General features: G+C 44.3%; 2 protein-coding genes across 8 annotated transcripts in view; one reads left to right on the top strand and one right to left on the bottom strand.

Moving 5' to 3' along the window:
• The window catches only part of agtpbp1 (ATP/GTP binding carboxypeptidase 1), a 31,702-nt gene extending 29,100 nt beyond the window's left edge, over positions 1 to 2,602 (bottom strand). The window contains exons 1-2 of one of the 7 annotated variants that reach the window (XM_048989369.1): positions 2,467 to 2,602; positions 292 to 357 (exon numbers count right to left, since the gene is read on the bottom strand). In XM_048989369.1, coding sequence (XP_048845326.1) covers positions 292 to 323 — 32 coding nt within the window. In that variant the 5' untranslated portion in view covers positions 324 to 357; positions 2,467 to 2,602. Of the gene's footprint in view, positions 1 to 291; positions 358 to 2,259 lie in introns of all 7 variants that reach the window. The other 6 variants (XM_048989434.1, XM_048989416.1, XM_048989379.1 and 3 more) reach the window with 6 other exon arrangements.
• A 127-nt stretch (positions 2,603 to 2,729) lies between these two features.
• Positions 2,730 to 15,427, top strand: naa35 (N-alpha-acetyltransferase 35, NatC auxiliary subunit). Its single transcript, XM_048979912.1, has 23 exons — positions 2,730 to 2,876; positions 4,435 to 4,563; positions 4,976 to 5,009; positions 5,331 to 5,445; positions 5,883 to 5,957; positions 6,242 to 6,409; positions 7,080 to 7,146; positions 8,545 to 8,588; positions 9,175 to 9,225; positions 9,861 to 9,944; positions 10,363 to 10,477; positions 10,710 to 10,888; positions 11,160 to 11,219; positions 11,541 to 11,647; positions 11,787 to 11,853; positions 12,145 to 12,243; positions 12,321 to 12,499; positions 12,655 to 12,791; positions 12,972 to 13,039; positions 13,130 to 13,270; positions 13,589 to 13,711; positions 14,380 to 14,460; positions 15,144 to 15,427. Exons 2-23 carry the CDS (start codon positions 4,443 to 4,445, stop codon positions 15,201 to 15,203), a joined length of 2,175 nt encoding a protein of 724 aa, XP_048835869.1. The 5' UTR covers positions 2,730 to 2,876; positions 4,435 to 4,442; the 3' UTR covers positions 15,204 to 15,427.
• The last annotated feature ends 506 nt before the right edge of the window (positions 15,428 to 15,933 follow it).

The raw sequence follows: 15,933 nt of genomic DNA, 5'->3' as shown, positions 1-15,933 counted from the left end.
GACAGTGGTATATCAGCTAAAAGACACAAAAAGGCAGCCAAACAAACTTACGCACACACTGAAAAAATTAATTATACAACACAATCAGAGTGCAAGTATTCCACTTAAATGCATAGTCTATATTACTGGGGACTGGCGGGTCGCACAACTGCACACACCTGTACCTTAACCATTCCCGCACAGCCTTGTACTTGTACCATTCCCATACACACCTGTACAGTACCTGAAACGCTACAGCATGCCGCAGAATCCACTGCCACTTAAGATGATGAGGGGAAATACAGTTCTTACCCTTTTTCGGTAGTCATTTTGGGCTTATTCATGTCTCCCTATGATCACTTCGCCATCGCTTACGGCCTGCAAGAAAATCAAATAGTTAAACACTTTACGAGAACATCACACATTAACATGACCATCTCCTGGACGATGGTCCAACATATATCTAAATTTCACTTGTTACTATCACAGTTGTGAGAAAAGTCCAATGAGTTTGTAAAACCTATCTGGACTTCTGTATGACTAGCTCTTAAAATGTCACCTTATTTTCATCTCATAATAACAAAGACAGTGTTATTTAACAAACACACACGACACTTTACACTGCCATATCTTTATTGAACAAATAATTTAAAACAAGGTAACTGATGAAAAAGTACAGTATGTGAACCTGCCCTGATAAGAGGGTAACTGGAGTCAGATGTTCCAATCTATTCATAAAAACACAAACATGGTTTTGGCACCTTGCTATTCAAAACAGAATTCTGTTCAAGTGAAATACGTCCTGGTCAAAAAAGTTGTCAGTAGACCTCGAAAGAAGAGCTGTTGAGGCTGACAAGGTAGGACAGGGTCACGAAAGGATGTGTAATATCAGCCCATAGTCAGGCAGATAGCTCAAAAATGGAAGCAATTCAGCACTTTTGCTGCTCTCCCGCAAGGTCAAAAGGTAGAGTCCTCAAGAAATGACAAAGCACTCCAGGGTGACAGCTATGGATTATCAAGCATGTCTTTAAATGTTATTAAAAATGTCTGTAGGCATGAGTTTACATAAGAATAATACTGTACAGGAGTGGTTTTTTTTTTTGGGGGGGGGGGGGGGTAACCACAGAACCAGCACCAAAACCTCATCCCAACTACAGGATGGTGGAGGGAGTGTAATGGTCTGGGGTAACTTTGCTGCCTCGGGGACTGGAAGGACTCCAAGATGTATGAGAAAATTCTGCAGCGGGGTATCAGTGGCTAATCAACAACTAAGCAGCTTTAATTTACAACAGACAAGTCAGAGTCCTGACCTCATTCCCATTACAATGCTGTGGTGTGAAATGAAGCAAGCCTTTCAAGCAGGATATCTCAAAAATATACATCACAGTTTCATATAGAGGAATGCTCCAAACTACCTCCCAATCACTGCACAGGTCTGAAAAGCAGCTACAGAAAGCATTCAGTTGAGGTTGTTGCCAAGAAAGTGAATAGGAGATCACATACTTTTTTTCGATCAATGACCATTAGTGTTCAACCTAATTGTTGAACATGGCAGTATAAGATGTGGTCTGCTTCGTTTGTTAAATATCTGCCTTAATTCATTATTTTGACTTAAATGGAAATTAGTTCACACTTCATTAAACATTCGTGACGAAAAGGATACCAAATTTTGGAACTGTTCACAGCTGTCACTTTTTTAAAGTGCCGTAGTCAGCAAAAATTCTAATAGTAAAATAATAACAGCATTGCGTTTTACTTGAATCCCCGAAAAAAGTAGTTAAACGCAATATAAACTGCTTAATTTTAGTTAATTAAAGCATATTTCTCGTAGAAATGTGTCCAAATTTAAACGTTAAAAGGGTGAACGTTGCTATTATGTAGCTTCGCGGATGCACACATTTAATAAATATACCGTGCATTACAGATAGCCATTTCCAAAACCCACATTAAACTGTTTTCTGGAAATATTCATCCAAATATTTGCATATTTGTATACATTCGTGTTTTTGGGAATATTACAGTATCTGAAAATTGACCACGATGCCTGCTGCTCGAAATATCAAGCAACCCAAAAATAACATTTTTTTTATAAACCAGCAATAAAACTCGTGACTGTTTCAACCTTTCAGTCAGCAAAAAAACAACGAGTCCACATAATTCCCGCTTTGCATTTCAGAAACCGAGCCGCTTAAATGCCCGTTTAAATGTCCCCAAATTCCTCGAGCGCCACTGAGCGTTACGCCCCTGGTAACTGAAGGGAGTTGGCGGATGAACTGTCACCTCAGCCGGGCCCGAAAACTCGCCTTCAGGTCGTCCTGACACGCAATCACCGCAATCTGAGGGTAACTTAGGCTCACTAGCCCGGGAGCATACCAAGGGCTGTACCTGCTTGGCATTTCACACAGCTTCCCATCAAGCTCAGTCAGACAGAAATCAGCAGAGAAAGACACGACTGTGCAGACTAGTAAAGCAGGAATGCATACGAACCGCATAGGGAGGGAAGGAAGGAAGTACCGTCACATTAAAGGTAGAATATTCGTCCAACCGTACACAACAAACTGCCGCGATGTTACCATCCAAACACTCCCATTCCAAGAACGCTCGCTGTCAATACATATCAACGCGAGACTTTGGTCACTAATGAATTATGGAATATGTGGTTTCAAACTTACAATTTTTCGGCGCTTAAATGTGACGTTTAGTTAGGGGATTATGGGAAAGGATGTCCAAGGGTGCTATTTCTACCGTTCAATGAACATATTGTTTGTGGTATTGGGCACAACGACTCCCACAATGCACTAAACTGTGGTAGATTATTTTATTGCCTCATAGTGCCTGTCGTTTGTTGTACTGTGGATTGTAGAAGGGGTCGAAGCAGCCACAGAACAGCTAGCTTGGTGCGTATTCGTTAAATATTTATTGCTTTATTGATCGCATATATTTATCCTATTTACGTACGTAAAAACGCAGTGATTCTTATCGTTTCGTCAAACCATTGGAACAGTAGCAATAGCACCACGAACATCATCCTGTTGGCTGTCGCATTAGACTGGACAGTTAATAGCTGTTAGATTATTCTGTGAACAGTGAGTTAACAGTAAGTTGTTTTACAATGATAAAACAATCCGGGTAGGTAATCTGATTTATAGCATTGAAGTCTGCTCCATTTCTCTGTGCTCTCATTACAGTTCTTGGGAAGGACCCCGTGCTCGCACCAAATTAATAGCTACTAAGCTGTCAATTGCGGTATTTCTTCGCAACAGAATTTGTAAGGATGCAAACTTGCATCCTTTAAATATTGATATCAATCTTATCTTCGCTAATAACATTTCTTTAGTTGGATTGTAAACACATGTAGTTTCACGATATTTCTGTAACAACTGTCAAATACCCGGCTTTAAAGTTTTATATAATTGCCTTTTCACATTTTCATGCAATATGCATTCATATCTAGTTATTCCTGTAGTCCGCCGTATTGAAACATTTACACTTTTTTCTTTGGTTTTGTCGGGTGTTAAAAATGACAGTCCATTTGCATCTGCTGTACCACAAAAATTATTTGGTAACCCTTTACATTAACTGCTCCTTCATATTGCCTCTGTAATGTATTCATAGAACATTAACTCATTGAAAATTCATAAGTAGCATGTAAGTATATTTTAACATCCTATCATACCCTAACAGTTTTAATATACATCAATAACAAACATTATATGATAATAACAAGAATTTACATTATATAATCACAATCACAATGTGTATTATTAAGGTATAATAAAGCTGTTACAGTATGTTAGGATGTTAAGGTATACTTACATGCTGCTTATGAATGTTTGGTACTTACATGCTGCTTATGAATGTTTGGTAAATGCACTATGAAGGTGCGTTGAATCTTCTACGAATGCATTATGGAGGTGCAGTTAATGTAAAGTGTTACAATCATTGAAATTCATACCTGACAACATTTTTAAATACAAATTCATCCATCCATCATCATGACTGCTTATTCCCCACTGGGGTCGCGGGGGGGCCCAGAGCCTATCCCAGGAACACACTGCAGGGTGCACACGCTCGCACAGGGCCAATTTAGACTCAGCAATCAACCTACCCTGTGTGCTTTTTGACTGTGGGAGGAAACCGGAGCCCCCAGCAAACACCCACTTGGGAGAGCATGCAAACTCCAGACAGAAAGGCCTCGAGATCAAACCTTGGACTTTCTTGATGTGAGGCAGCAGCACTAACCACTGCCCCACCATTTGATAGAAATTCTTATTTATAAATTGCGATTTCTTTATGGTCCTGTTAGAATGTTATCTCGTATATAAAATAATACATCTGGGTTATATTAAACTTTGCTTTGTTGATACGAAATTATTTGGTGCCTTTCACCTCCTGACAGTGGTCCTCTTGTACACAAATGCCAGTTGCCAATGAATTTGATGGATTTGTTTTCAGCTCTCGCCATGGTGATGAAGTCATCGATGGAGGAGGATGAAGCTGGCTGGGGACTGGGTATCCCAGAAAAAATGAAGAATAATGCAAACTGGGTGGACATCACTCAGGACTTCAAAGGGACCTGCAAAGGTATGTAGTGGTTTAAGGGTGGCGACAGTTAGCAGCTGGTGTAAAGGTACAAGACGTTTGACTGGAGGGTTCCTCTTTAATTTCCTGCTCTGTTTGTGTAATCTAATGGCTGCTCAGGGGAACATGTGTTGTAGTGGCAGTGACTCGAATGTGCCTTTCTGGTGGAAAATGCTCTTCAGAACGGCAGTTCTTTGCTGTTTCTTAAAACTGAACATCAGAGCAACATAATTCCAGAAGCTGCCCGGCTTTGTTGGAAACGCTGATGCAGCCGTCAGATCATTAGAGTTTCCATCACCTGACATCCAGAGTTATCGATGGTTTTTAATGTAAGTGTCATACTGGCCCATAACGTGGTTGCTTTGGTTTCAGTGGGTTTGACAGTACATTGATTAAATTCTTTTGTTTTACGCAGAGCTCAATCTCGGGGAGCTTCTTCACGACAAACTGTGAGTACTCTGAATCTCACTTATCCAGGTGTGACCATGTGACTTGTGTTCAGTCCATCTTGCTCAGTTTCAGTTAATCATACATTGGTAAAGTACATGAACAGAGTCAGCAGTCTTTTCTTGGCAAAGAAAGAACTCTAGGCTGGATACCACCCAAAGGCAAGCTGAGCAGATGGTTGTTCTTAAGATTCCTTCTTTGTTTTTCCAGTCGTATGTTTTAGTTGAATAAATGCGTTGAGAGGCCGGTGTTGGCCTTTTGTAGGCAGTATCTGCTGGTGAATAAACGTCAGAGTTAAAGCTCACGCCTCTGCTCATTGGCAGCTTCGGCCTCTTTGAAGCCATGTCCGCCATTGAGATGATGGATCCCAAGATGGACGCCGGCATGATTGGGAACCAGGTCAACAGGAAGGTCCTGAACTTTGAGCAAGCAGTCAAGGTATGGCAGCCACTGAAGTTACTTTGAAAACAAATGACAACAAATGATTTTCTTTACTACTTTTGTGTATTTAATTTGACCTTATTTGTGTTTTTAATACATAATCATTTCTGGGGTATATATGCCACTGTCCATTTTAAGCCATTTTAGTCCTAGTTTTTGGTTGGCATACCATAGCTATGATGGTAAATGGACTGCATTTATATAGCGCTTTTGTACTCCTACGAACACTCAAAGCGCTTTACAATTCATGCCTCACATTCACCCATCCACACGCACATTCATACACTGGTGGTGGTGCATGATGACCTTGCATATTTTTTATGTGGATGACAGAACGCAAACTTTCACCATCTGTTAGGTCAAAATTTACTTCCCTATAGAGATCAAAGCAGGTGTCAGGAAAAGCGTAAACAAGTTCCTCGCTTCTTCAATAGGATGGAGCCATCCGAGTGAGCGACTTGAGTCTGCCCGAACTCATCGGGATTATGGACACCTGCTTCTGTTGTCTGGTTAGTGTTTCTGAGTGTTATCCTATATTGCGATCTGCCCTCTGTATCCGCGGCTTCCCTATCTGCATGTTCAACCAACTGTGGATCAAACTTTTTTTTTAAGAGATTCCAGCAAGTCCCAGAATCAATCCTTCATGGATACCCAGAGCCAACTGCATATATTTTTCATATTTAAATGTACTTTCGTCTGACAATTTATGCTTGCGGTCTAACTTTCTTCCCTGTCGGTGGAGAGTCAAGAATTGTGTCGAACATTGTTGCTGAGATGCTACTGGTCACTACAGATCACATGGCTGGAGGGTCACTCCCTGGCACAGACGGTGTTCACCTGCCTGTATGTCCACAACCCCGACCTCATCCAGGATTCGGCCATGAAGGCTTTCGCTCTGGGTATCTTGAAGGTCTGCGACATTGCCCGTGAGAAGGTCAACAAGGCTGCCGTGTTTGAGGAGGTATATCCAGAGAGAATCCTGGCACCGTCATTTCTGATTCTCCTTTTGAGGCAACCTGACTGTTCCGGCACCAGTGATGCTAAGCCATCTCCATCTCCTGCTGCTTCCTGCATTCCCAGCCTTACATCGGCCTCATGCTCCCCTTGTCTATATGTAACCTCAGTCCTGGTCTCATTATATAAGGCTAATATCAATACAAGGCAAAAGCTAAAATTACCCATTGGTTGGCATCTGACAGAACAGCTTCTATTGATTGGGCTTATGGAGGAGCTGTTTAATTCATGCCTGGATTCATTCTGTTATGCAAGTTTATTTCAGTCTCTGGTCCATTGTTCTTTATCTGAGTATAGATGATGTACAGCTGAAATACAGCAGTATAGATTGTTTGAGTTTATTGTTATATAAAATGTATACTTTACATTCTGTAGTTGCTTAACAGGCTGTCTGATCCTCTAGGCTAGTGTTTCTCAATCTAGTCCCTGGAGACCCCCAGACAATCCATGTTTTTGCTTCCTGCCAGACAGTCCGCATTTACAGGAGCTGGGAGGGAGCAAAAACATGCGAGTCTGGGAGGGTCCCAGTGGACCGTGTTAAGAAGCCCTGCTGTATGCATTGCAACCTTCCAATCTTTGTGATTGTTTAACCATCTAAAATCTTTTATGTTTCACAGGAGGATTTCCAGGCAATGACGTATGGTTTTAAAATGGCGAACAATGTGACTGACCTACGAGTAACAGGTGATCTTTGCTTTTCAGCCCATCAGCAATTTTATGGAGCTTTTCCACTGCCACCCAGAACCGAGCTGTACTCACGCTGGTATGGCCCTGCTTAGTGACGTGAACAGACAGAGCTGGTGGCAACACCACAGTCTTATTGGTTGAAATGCATGGGAGATACTGGTGATCTGCATCGATATGCATGGATAATCTGAAGGAAAAAACGGGCGTGGACTATGTATTGCTCGTTAATAGTAGTATCACACATTGTGATATACTGATTCATTTCTAATAACTCGGAACTTGAAAATATCCAACCACCTGCTTAAAAAAGTACTATATAATAGCTGAACGAATGGATTCGTAATGCAATTTGCACAAACGAATGTTAATTCTGCTAGTGCTTGATGCTAACATAAGACAGCAATTCTCACAGACTTGCTAGCAGAAAATAGCACATAGTAAATCATGATGTACATCGAGTGAACAGTAAAGAGGCATCTCCTCGGCAGTGCCTTTACCGAGCTGATGCTTCTGCAGTGGAAAACCAAAGTGAGCTGAAATTTGGCTGTAACTAGTGCATCACGTAGTAAGGCCTAGGGGCGGCTCGGTTCCAGTATGCCAGTGGGAAAGGCACCATTAGTCCTTGCTCAGCTCTGGTAATCAGTCTGACTTCATGGTGATTGACATACACTATATGGGCAGAGATATTGACACACACCTCTCAGTCCCTGAATTCAGGTGTGAAATACCTTTGCCACAGGTATATAAAATCAAGGACCTAGCTCTGTAGTCATGGTTACGTACATGGTTGGGTGAGTTTGGTGTGGAAGAACTTGACTGGCCCGCACAGAGCCCCGACTCCTACCCCGTCATAGATGAACTAGAATGGAGATTGCGAGCCAGACCTTCACATCAGTGCATGACCTCACAAATGCTCTTCTGAATGAATGGGCAAAAAATCCCATAGTCACTCTAAATTCTTGTGGAAAGCCTTCCCAGAAGAGTGGCAGCTGTTATAGCTGCAAAGGGGGGACCAACTCCATATTGATGCCTGAGGATTTAGCCTGGGGTGTTCCTAAAAGTTCCAGTAGGTGTAATTGTCAGGTGCCCCAATACTCTTGTCCATATAGTGTATAGTGAATAAGTATTATTAGTTGTTGTTATTATCATTCTTTAATGATTTCTTTTCAATGCAATTTAGTTATAACTTTATATGAAATGGGCTTTTTGAGGTTTGTTTAGATTAAGAACCGCTGTTATGGGTCCTAGAGCCCTTCTGGGTTAATTCTCAGTACTACTGTAGACTGTCTATCTCCTTTGGAACTGTGACATTTATCATGAAGTCCATTTTGACGTGTAATTCCCTGAGCAGTGCGGCCATGGTCAGTGTTGTGATGTCTGCACGCTCGTTTTCAGGCATGCTGAAGGATGTAGAAGACGACCTGCAGAGGAGAGTGAAGGTACACCCCCGTGGGCTGTGCCCATATCACCGAATCGTAATGGCAGAATAGTAACTCTTCATGTACCTAATGGAGAGATTCATAAAATACTTTTCTTGTATGAAGCAAAGTGCTTGCTTGTTGAGGAGAATGAGAAACGGCTCTGTTCGCCGTTCCTGGACTTGGGGATCATGTGGGATTGCACTCGCAGGAATTAGACTGAGTGCAGGATTGGATGGTTAGCCAGCTGTGACTGGGTGGGATGAGTTTATGGGTGGAGATCACAGTTTACTTAACTATACTGTTTTGATAGACGGAAGCAGCCCAGCGAGGTCTCCTTTGCCCACACACTGACAGACCGGGGTTAAGAATTAAGGTCCTAAATGTGGTGTTCGCTCCACTGAAGCACATAACAGAGCACCTATGCCCCGCCCCCCTTACCATTGCCCTTCAATAATTTGAACCCTTAATTCTGTACATTCTCTTCAGTGGAGCATCCTGCCCCGGTTGTACCTTGCCTTTAAATGCTTCACAATCCTGCTCAGTTGCCTGATTAGCCTGTTGTTCCCCCACGCCAACCCTACCCCTCTACCCTCCTCCCTCACAGAGCACACGCATCCGCCAAGGCGAGCAGAGGGACCCGGAGGTGGAGTTGGAAGTAAGAGACCGTCTTTCTTCCCATCTGTCCATTCGGCCATACGGATAACAGAGCTGTAGGAAAACAGGGCTGGGAATTTTCTGTTGGTTTCTAGGAGAGTAACTAACAAGAACAGAGAGCCGTTCTAGCGATGTCTGGCGTGTCCTATGGGGGGCATTTTTCTGTGAATGGGGGCGGCTGGGTAGACATGCCTGACAGTTCTGACTGGAAGGTCCCTTATTACCGATTACAGTCTGAAAATGTGCATGTACATTCTTGAGCTGATGAAAAGTGACTTCGGATCCAGCTTCTCATGATTTGAGTAAATCATCTTGGCTTTGAAAGGAGAATAATGCCTCTAGTTTCCAGCTTGTTTTCGTTGTTTAAATTATTATTAAAACAATAACTGACAAATACCGCTTTGCGCTAAAAGCCGATGCATGTGATTAAATTCTCACGTTTCCCAGAATGCTTTTCATATGGGCTAGAACTAAGACCCATTTCATTAAGAAGGATGTCTTGCTTAATCGGACAGCTTGTTGGATTTAAGGTAGGGAGTCCATAGCGTGGTGTGCCGCGTTGGGCGGGGTCAGCCGGTCCGTTTGATGCGAGTCGCGCCCGCCTGTGTTTCACACCTGCTGCTTCTGTTCACCCAGCACCAGCAGTGCCTGGCTCTGTTCAGCAGAATCAAGTTCACACGGCTGCTACTCACTGGGCTGATCGCCTTTACAAAGAAAGAGGTGAGACCCCCGTAGTCACCCTGACAGGGACCAAGGAACTGGGTTCCACGATGAGATAAAATGTATCAATGTATCTCTTTTGTTAGTGTTTTTACTGAATTACTTTATTATATTAATGAATTACATTGTTCAAAAGAGGTTGAGATGAAGTATTAGATAAACGACCCTTACTTGCTACTGTGCTTGCTGATTAACTCCTGGGTCTGTGGGTCTCTCTCACCCACAATATATGGGCATCTTTCCACGAAGCCAGTAATTTCTGTCGCTCTGTACATGGATATGTCACATATTTATACATAACGTTCCCTTTGGAGAGGAGTAGGTGTCACTCGGGTTACGGTGGCTGTTCCCGGGTGATAACCGCACTCCTCCGACTGTTGCCGAGTGCCACTTATGAGCAGATCTTCGCTTCTGTCAGACCAGCTCCGTGAGCGAGGCCCAGAAGCTGATGTCCCAGGCAGCCGACCTGCTCCCCGCGATCCACTCCACCCTTCACCATGGAGTCCAGTCGCAGAACGACACTACCAAAGGAGGTATGGGAATCCTGGGAATCCTCCAAAGCTGACATGTACAGGTTATGTGCAGGGTGTTATGGGTAACGTGCAGGGTGTTATGGGTAACACACAGGGTGTTATGGTATTATGGGTAACATCAACTTCTTGTTAAGTCTGTGATGACCACCTCATGGTCCCTCCAAGCCTCTCATCTGGATGCTTCTCATACGGTGGGGTTCTGTTCTGTTTGGAACCCGGTTTCCCTGTTCAGATCATCCCATAATGATGGGTTTCGAGCCACTGGTGAACCAGAGGCTGCTGCCCCCCACATTTCCCCGTTACGCCAAGATTATCAAGAGAGAGGAGATGGTCAACTACTTCAGCAAGCTGATCGACCGCATCAAGACCGTGTGTGAGGTCATCAACACCACCAACCTGCATGGGATTCTGGTAGGCATGTTAATCAGACACAGTACCCCAGCTGCCGGTAGGAGGGCACTTTCCAGATCATTCTCTGCATCGGGTGTTATGAATATACTTCCCTATATATAATCATCATTATACTGTAAAATTGGGTTTGTGATGGATACTCAGGTCATGTAGGGAAGCATTTGCTGGTACAGTGCGTTTGCCGCACCCACCACATGACTCTTCATACTCATCACTGATGGCATTTTAGGGCCTGTAACTGGCTTAGTGTGTGTGATTCCGATTGTTTCAGGATTTCTTCTGTGAGTTCAGTGAGCAGTCGCCCTGCGTCCTGTCCAGGTCTCTCCTCCAGGTTGGTGTTATTTCTAGTACCCCTCTATGGTCTCATTTTGTGAATCGTTAGTGTTGCTAGTGTTCATATGGTGTCATGCTAACATTCTCGCCAACCATATATGCACATTACATTGCTCATGTGGTCAGAACTATTTTAAGGATAATATGGGTTGGTTCTGGTGGGGGCTGGGGTGTAGCTAAAGTGTAAATGCTTGGTTTATGCTGTGTGGGTAAGCCGTAAAAACTAAAATGACTAACGCACGTGTATTTTGGTATGTACACATTCCAGGTTAAAGCCAGGACGATGAGCTCGTTGTTTAAAATCGCATTTCTCTTTCAGACCACGTTCCTGATTGATAATAAGAAAGTGTTTGGGACGCATTTAATGCAGGATATGATGAAGGATGCCCTGAGGAGCTTCGTAAGCCCCCCCGTGCTCTCCCCAAAGTGAGTGCCCCCAGACGGGCGCAGTGACAGCTCCTCTCCACTCCGCATCACTGGCTGACTCTGTGCCGTCTCCTTGACTGATGCCGACCGTCCGTGTCCTGTCAGGCTGCTTGAATCATGCTTTTCCATTTTCCCATAGGTGCTGTCTGTACAACAACCCCCAGGCCAAAGATTACATCGACTCCTTCGTCACTCACTGCTCCAGAGTACGTTCACCACGTGACCATGTGCAGAGCGCAGTTTTCTTCAGATTGCACCGTATTCGGATTTTTGTTTCTTTGCTGTGCTCTGCTCGTCGTGCCAGTTTCCTCCCACAGTTAAAACATGCAGTTAGGAGATTCTCTGAACGGCCCATAGCGCGAGTGTGATTGTGCTCCCAGTGACGGGCTGGCATCCTGTCCAGGGAGTCCCTCAGTCCTGTGCTGCAGATAGATGTTTCAGTTAGCGAGCTCAGCATTGCAGTGACGCAGTGTTGCATCCCGTCCCTCTGCCCGCAGCCGTTCTGCAGCCTCATCCAGATCCACGGCCACAACCGCGCCCGGCAGCGGGACAAGCTGGGCCACATCTTGGAGGAGTTTGCCACGCTGCAGGATGAGGTGTGTCTGTCCCCCCCGCCTTCCCATCAAGCCTGACCCCCCCCCACCCCCCTAACGTCTGCTCCCCGTCCCCCAAGGCCGAGAAGATGGACGCTGCCCTGCACAGCATGCTGGTGAAGCAGGAGCCCCAGAGACAGCACCTGGCTTGCCTGGGGACGTGGATCCTGTACCACAACCTGCGCATCATGATCCAGTACCTGCTGAGCGGCTTTGAGCTGGAGCTCTACAGCATGCATGAGTACTACTATATCTACTGGTGAGTACTGCTATATCTGCTGATGAGTGCTACTGTATCTGCCAGTGAGTACTAACTATCTGCACATTCATACTAACTTCATCTGCTGACAAGTAGCAGAGGCGTGTGTGTCTCAGGTTCCTGTACTCCTGGCTGACTGTGTGTGTGTGTGCCAGGTACTTGTCGGAGTTCCTGTACGCCTGGCTCATGTCCACACTGAGTCGAGCGGACAGCTCCCAGATGGCGGAGGAGCGAATCCTGGAGGAACAGCAGAAGGGCCGTAGCAGCAAGAAGTCCAAGAAGAAGAAAAAAGGTGAAGTGTCTAGGTGGATCCCCTCCCCCCACGGATGCTGCACTCACAGTGTGACGGGGGTGCCCGGGATTATCCGGGAGCAGGAAATGATGCATGATAAATGACGCAGTGCACCCCCTAGAGGCTGCTAAGCACACACGCACACTGAACCTCACTTCCATTTCCCTCCTCCCTCGATAGCGCGTCCTTTGAGCCGCGAGATCACAATGAGCCAGGCGTATCAGAACATGTGTGCCGGCATGTACAAGGTAACGTGCAGACGGTGTTCCCGACACGCATGTTTCCATGTGTGATCCCACACACGCCGTCCCAAACGCTAAAGCTGTCTCCCTGCGCAGACGATGATCGCCCTGGACATGGATGGGAAGGTGCGCAAGCCCAAGTTCGAGCTGGACAGCGAGCAGGTCCGCTATGAGCATCGCTTTGCACCCTTCAACAGCGTGGTTACGCCCCCGCCAGTGCACTACATACAGTTCAAGGTACTGAACCTGCATCTCAGATGCGTGCTAACATCCCTCTGAGATACGTCACCCATCCTTCCATTCGTCCTCCTTCTAACCAGTTATGCTGGTCTCGGGTCCTAAAGCCAGTCCCAGGGGGACATCATACGGCATGAGACTGGATAGTGTCTCCTTCATCCAGAGTGTTATTTAGCCAGAGTGATGTCGCCCTTCACAGTGACATCACTGTGGTTTGCCTGAGTGTTCACAGTGATGCAGATGTGATGAGATAATCAGCACAGTGTTTACTGAGGTTACTACCCAACCCTCTACTAATTATCCGTCTGTCTCGTCCAGGAAATGTCTGATCTGAAGAAGTACAGCCCTGCTCTCCAATCAGCAGACCTGTACATGGCGGCCAGTAAACACTTCCAGCAGGCCAGGCTGATCCTGGAGAACCTGCCCAGCCCTGACCCGGAGGTAGGCCTTCGTGAGGCAGGCCTCCGTGAGGCCTCTCTGCTTCATGCATGGGACAGGCTACTCCTAAATGGAGCGTTTTGTAAATGCATGGTTTAATTTGCCAGATTTCCTCAGAAAAGGATGTATCTGAAATATACTTTAGGTTGAGTTTTCAAGTGAGAAAAAGAGTTTAATTTAAACTTAAAATTGAAGAGAACGCAGCGTTTTCTGTGCCATCACACTTCCTGAGATAATACACATTTTGACCAAGGTAAACAAAGAGATTCTACTTGCAAAATCTCATCTCGCCAAGACATCATATGTACAAAATTAAAATGAAATGTGTATGAACTGGCAAGCAGAGGGTCACCATGGACTGTTCTAGGTTAGATCTTAGGTCATCATTTACTACTCTACTCTTTGGTGAGCTGGTCAAGTTGGTTGAAAACTACTGCAAGATTATGCGGTAATCATTCTACTGGGTAACCACTTCTTGATTTTGGTGTCAGAATTCTAGCAGTGAGTCTAAAAAGCATTTTTATTATGCTTTTTACAGGAATACAGGTATTAGGGCTGCACCTTTTGTACTTCAAATCAAGTTATGTTCAGCTTACATAGTTTTTTGTTCTTAAATTTACATAGGTTTTATATCCTTTACATTTTTGCCACTTCTGAATCTCTTCCCCCAGGTGAACAGAATTCTCAAAGTAGCTAAACCCAACATCGTGGTAATGAAACTGCTAGCAGGGGGACACAAAAAGGACGCCAAGGTACTGGCAGCAAACAGACGGTATTCCTTCTTGTATGTAAACAAAACGAGAGCTTTGGTCATGATGTTACTGCCAGAATCCACAGGCATCATCATGTTAGCATACTGTCCACTGGCTGGCATATTCATTACATCATTGCATTCTACACCACCTCCAATAGTATCAATGCTCTCTTCCAACTAGCTGTAAATAAAATGTGAATTTTAGCTTACAGGATTGATGTTGAGTTTCGGATAGCGTTTTATTAGGTGCTTGGCCATAAGCCATAGAACATCTCGCCAGGAGAGGCATTACCATCGACCTAGATTGTGTACATTTTCAAGATGCAAACCGAAACATTGTTAATTGGAGCATTCAGATTTTGGAAATTTTGCAAAAACGTTTTCATATTCGCTTTAGGTTGATATAAATTCGCAGAATTGCCATGGAATTTGCGAATTAGTAGTTTGAAGATGAAACGATAATTCTTCTACTAGCTCTTGGAATGTCCACTCCACATTGAAGTAACCATATCTTAATCTCTTGGGATGATAAATCCGTGAATGGAGAAACACAGCATTTGCAATTTCACTTTGGCATAGATTTACATATAGAACTGTTGAAAATGCCACTAGTAATTTACTATGCTGGCTGGGCCTCATCTTCTCCATGTCTGGTCTAACCGCTCCTCACCTTGTCTGCAGGCCCTGCCAGAGTTCGACTTCTCAGCGCACAAATACTTCCCAGTGGTGAAGATCATCTGAAGTGCGGAGGGGGATGTCGGTCCTGCTGGTTCCAGTGCCCCTCCCCCACCCTACCCCCCCCCCCTGCAGAGGAGTGGAAATGTACCCAGGGTACCTGACCCGTACTCTGTTCCAGTCATCTTTGGTTACTGGATTTCCCCTCACACCAGTGTACTGTCCAGTGAGACGCTCTACATCACTTAGCTGCGAGTGCGAGGCAGACCAATAAAATGTGATGAAACCAACGCATGCATATGTATGTAATGTGTGTATGCAAGTATGAGTGTATGTATGTATGTGTGTGCGCACGCGCAAATGAAATGTGACTCGATCAAAAATAAAGTTGCTCTTTGTCTATGAAGCAGGCACAGGCCCTCTTAGAAAAATGAAATCAGCTGCCAGTGGAGTAGAAAGAATAAGGGTATAAGATGAAGGAAGACTGAGCTCACAGTGTATTTACCTCCTTAACCAGCTGGGATTTTTATTAAGAACAATACCATAATGCTATTCTGCTATAATTACATACAGGATATATAAAAGGCCTACACACCCCTGTTAAAGTGGCAAGTTTTTGTGATATTAATAATGAAATCAAGATAAATCATATCAAACTTTTCACTTTTGTGAAATCGCCATCTATACAAATAAATTGGGGAAAAACAAGGAAAATGTAAATTTAAAAAATGGTATGTGTGCACACCCTTTTATAAGATGATGTGGCTATTTTCAGAATCAATCACATTGAATCACA

Source organism: Brienomyrus brachyistius, chromosome 2 (genome assembly GCF_023856365.1).
Source record: "Brienomyrus brachyistius isolate T26 chromosome 2, BBRACH_0.4, whole genome shotgun sequence".
Taxonomy (NCBI): Eukaryota; Metazoa; Chordata; class Actinopteri; order Osteoglossiformes; family Mormyridae; genus Brienomyrus; species Brienomyrus brachyistius.
This window is presented reverse-complemented; position numbering and strand designations above follow the sequence as displayed.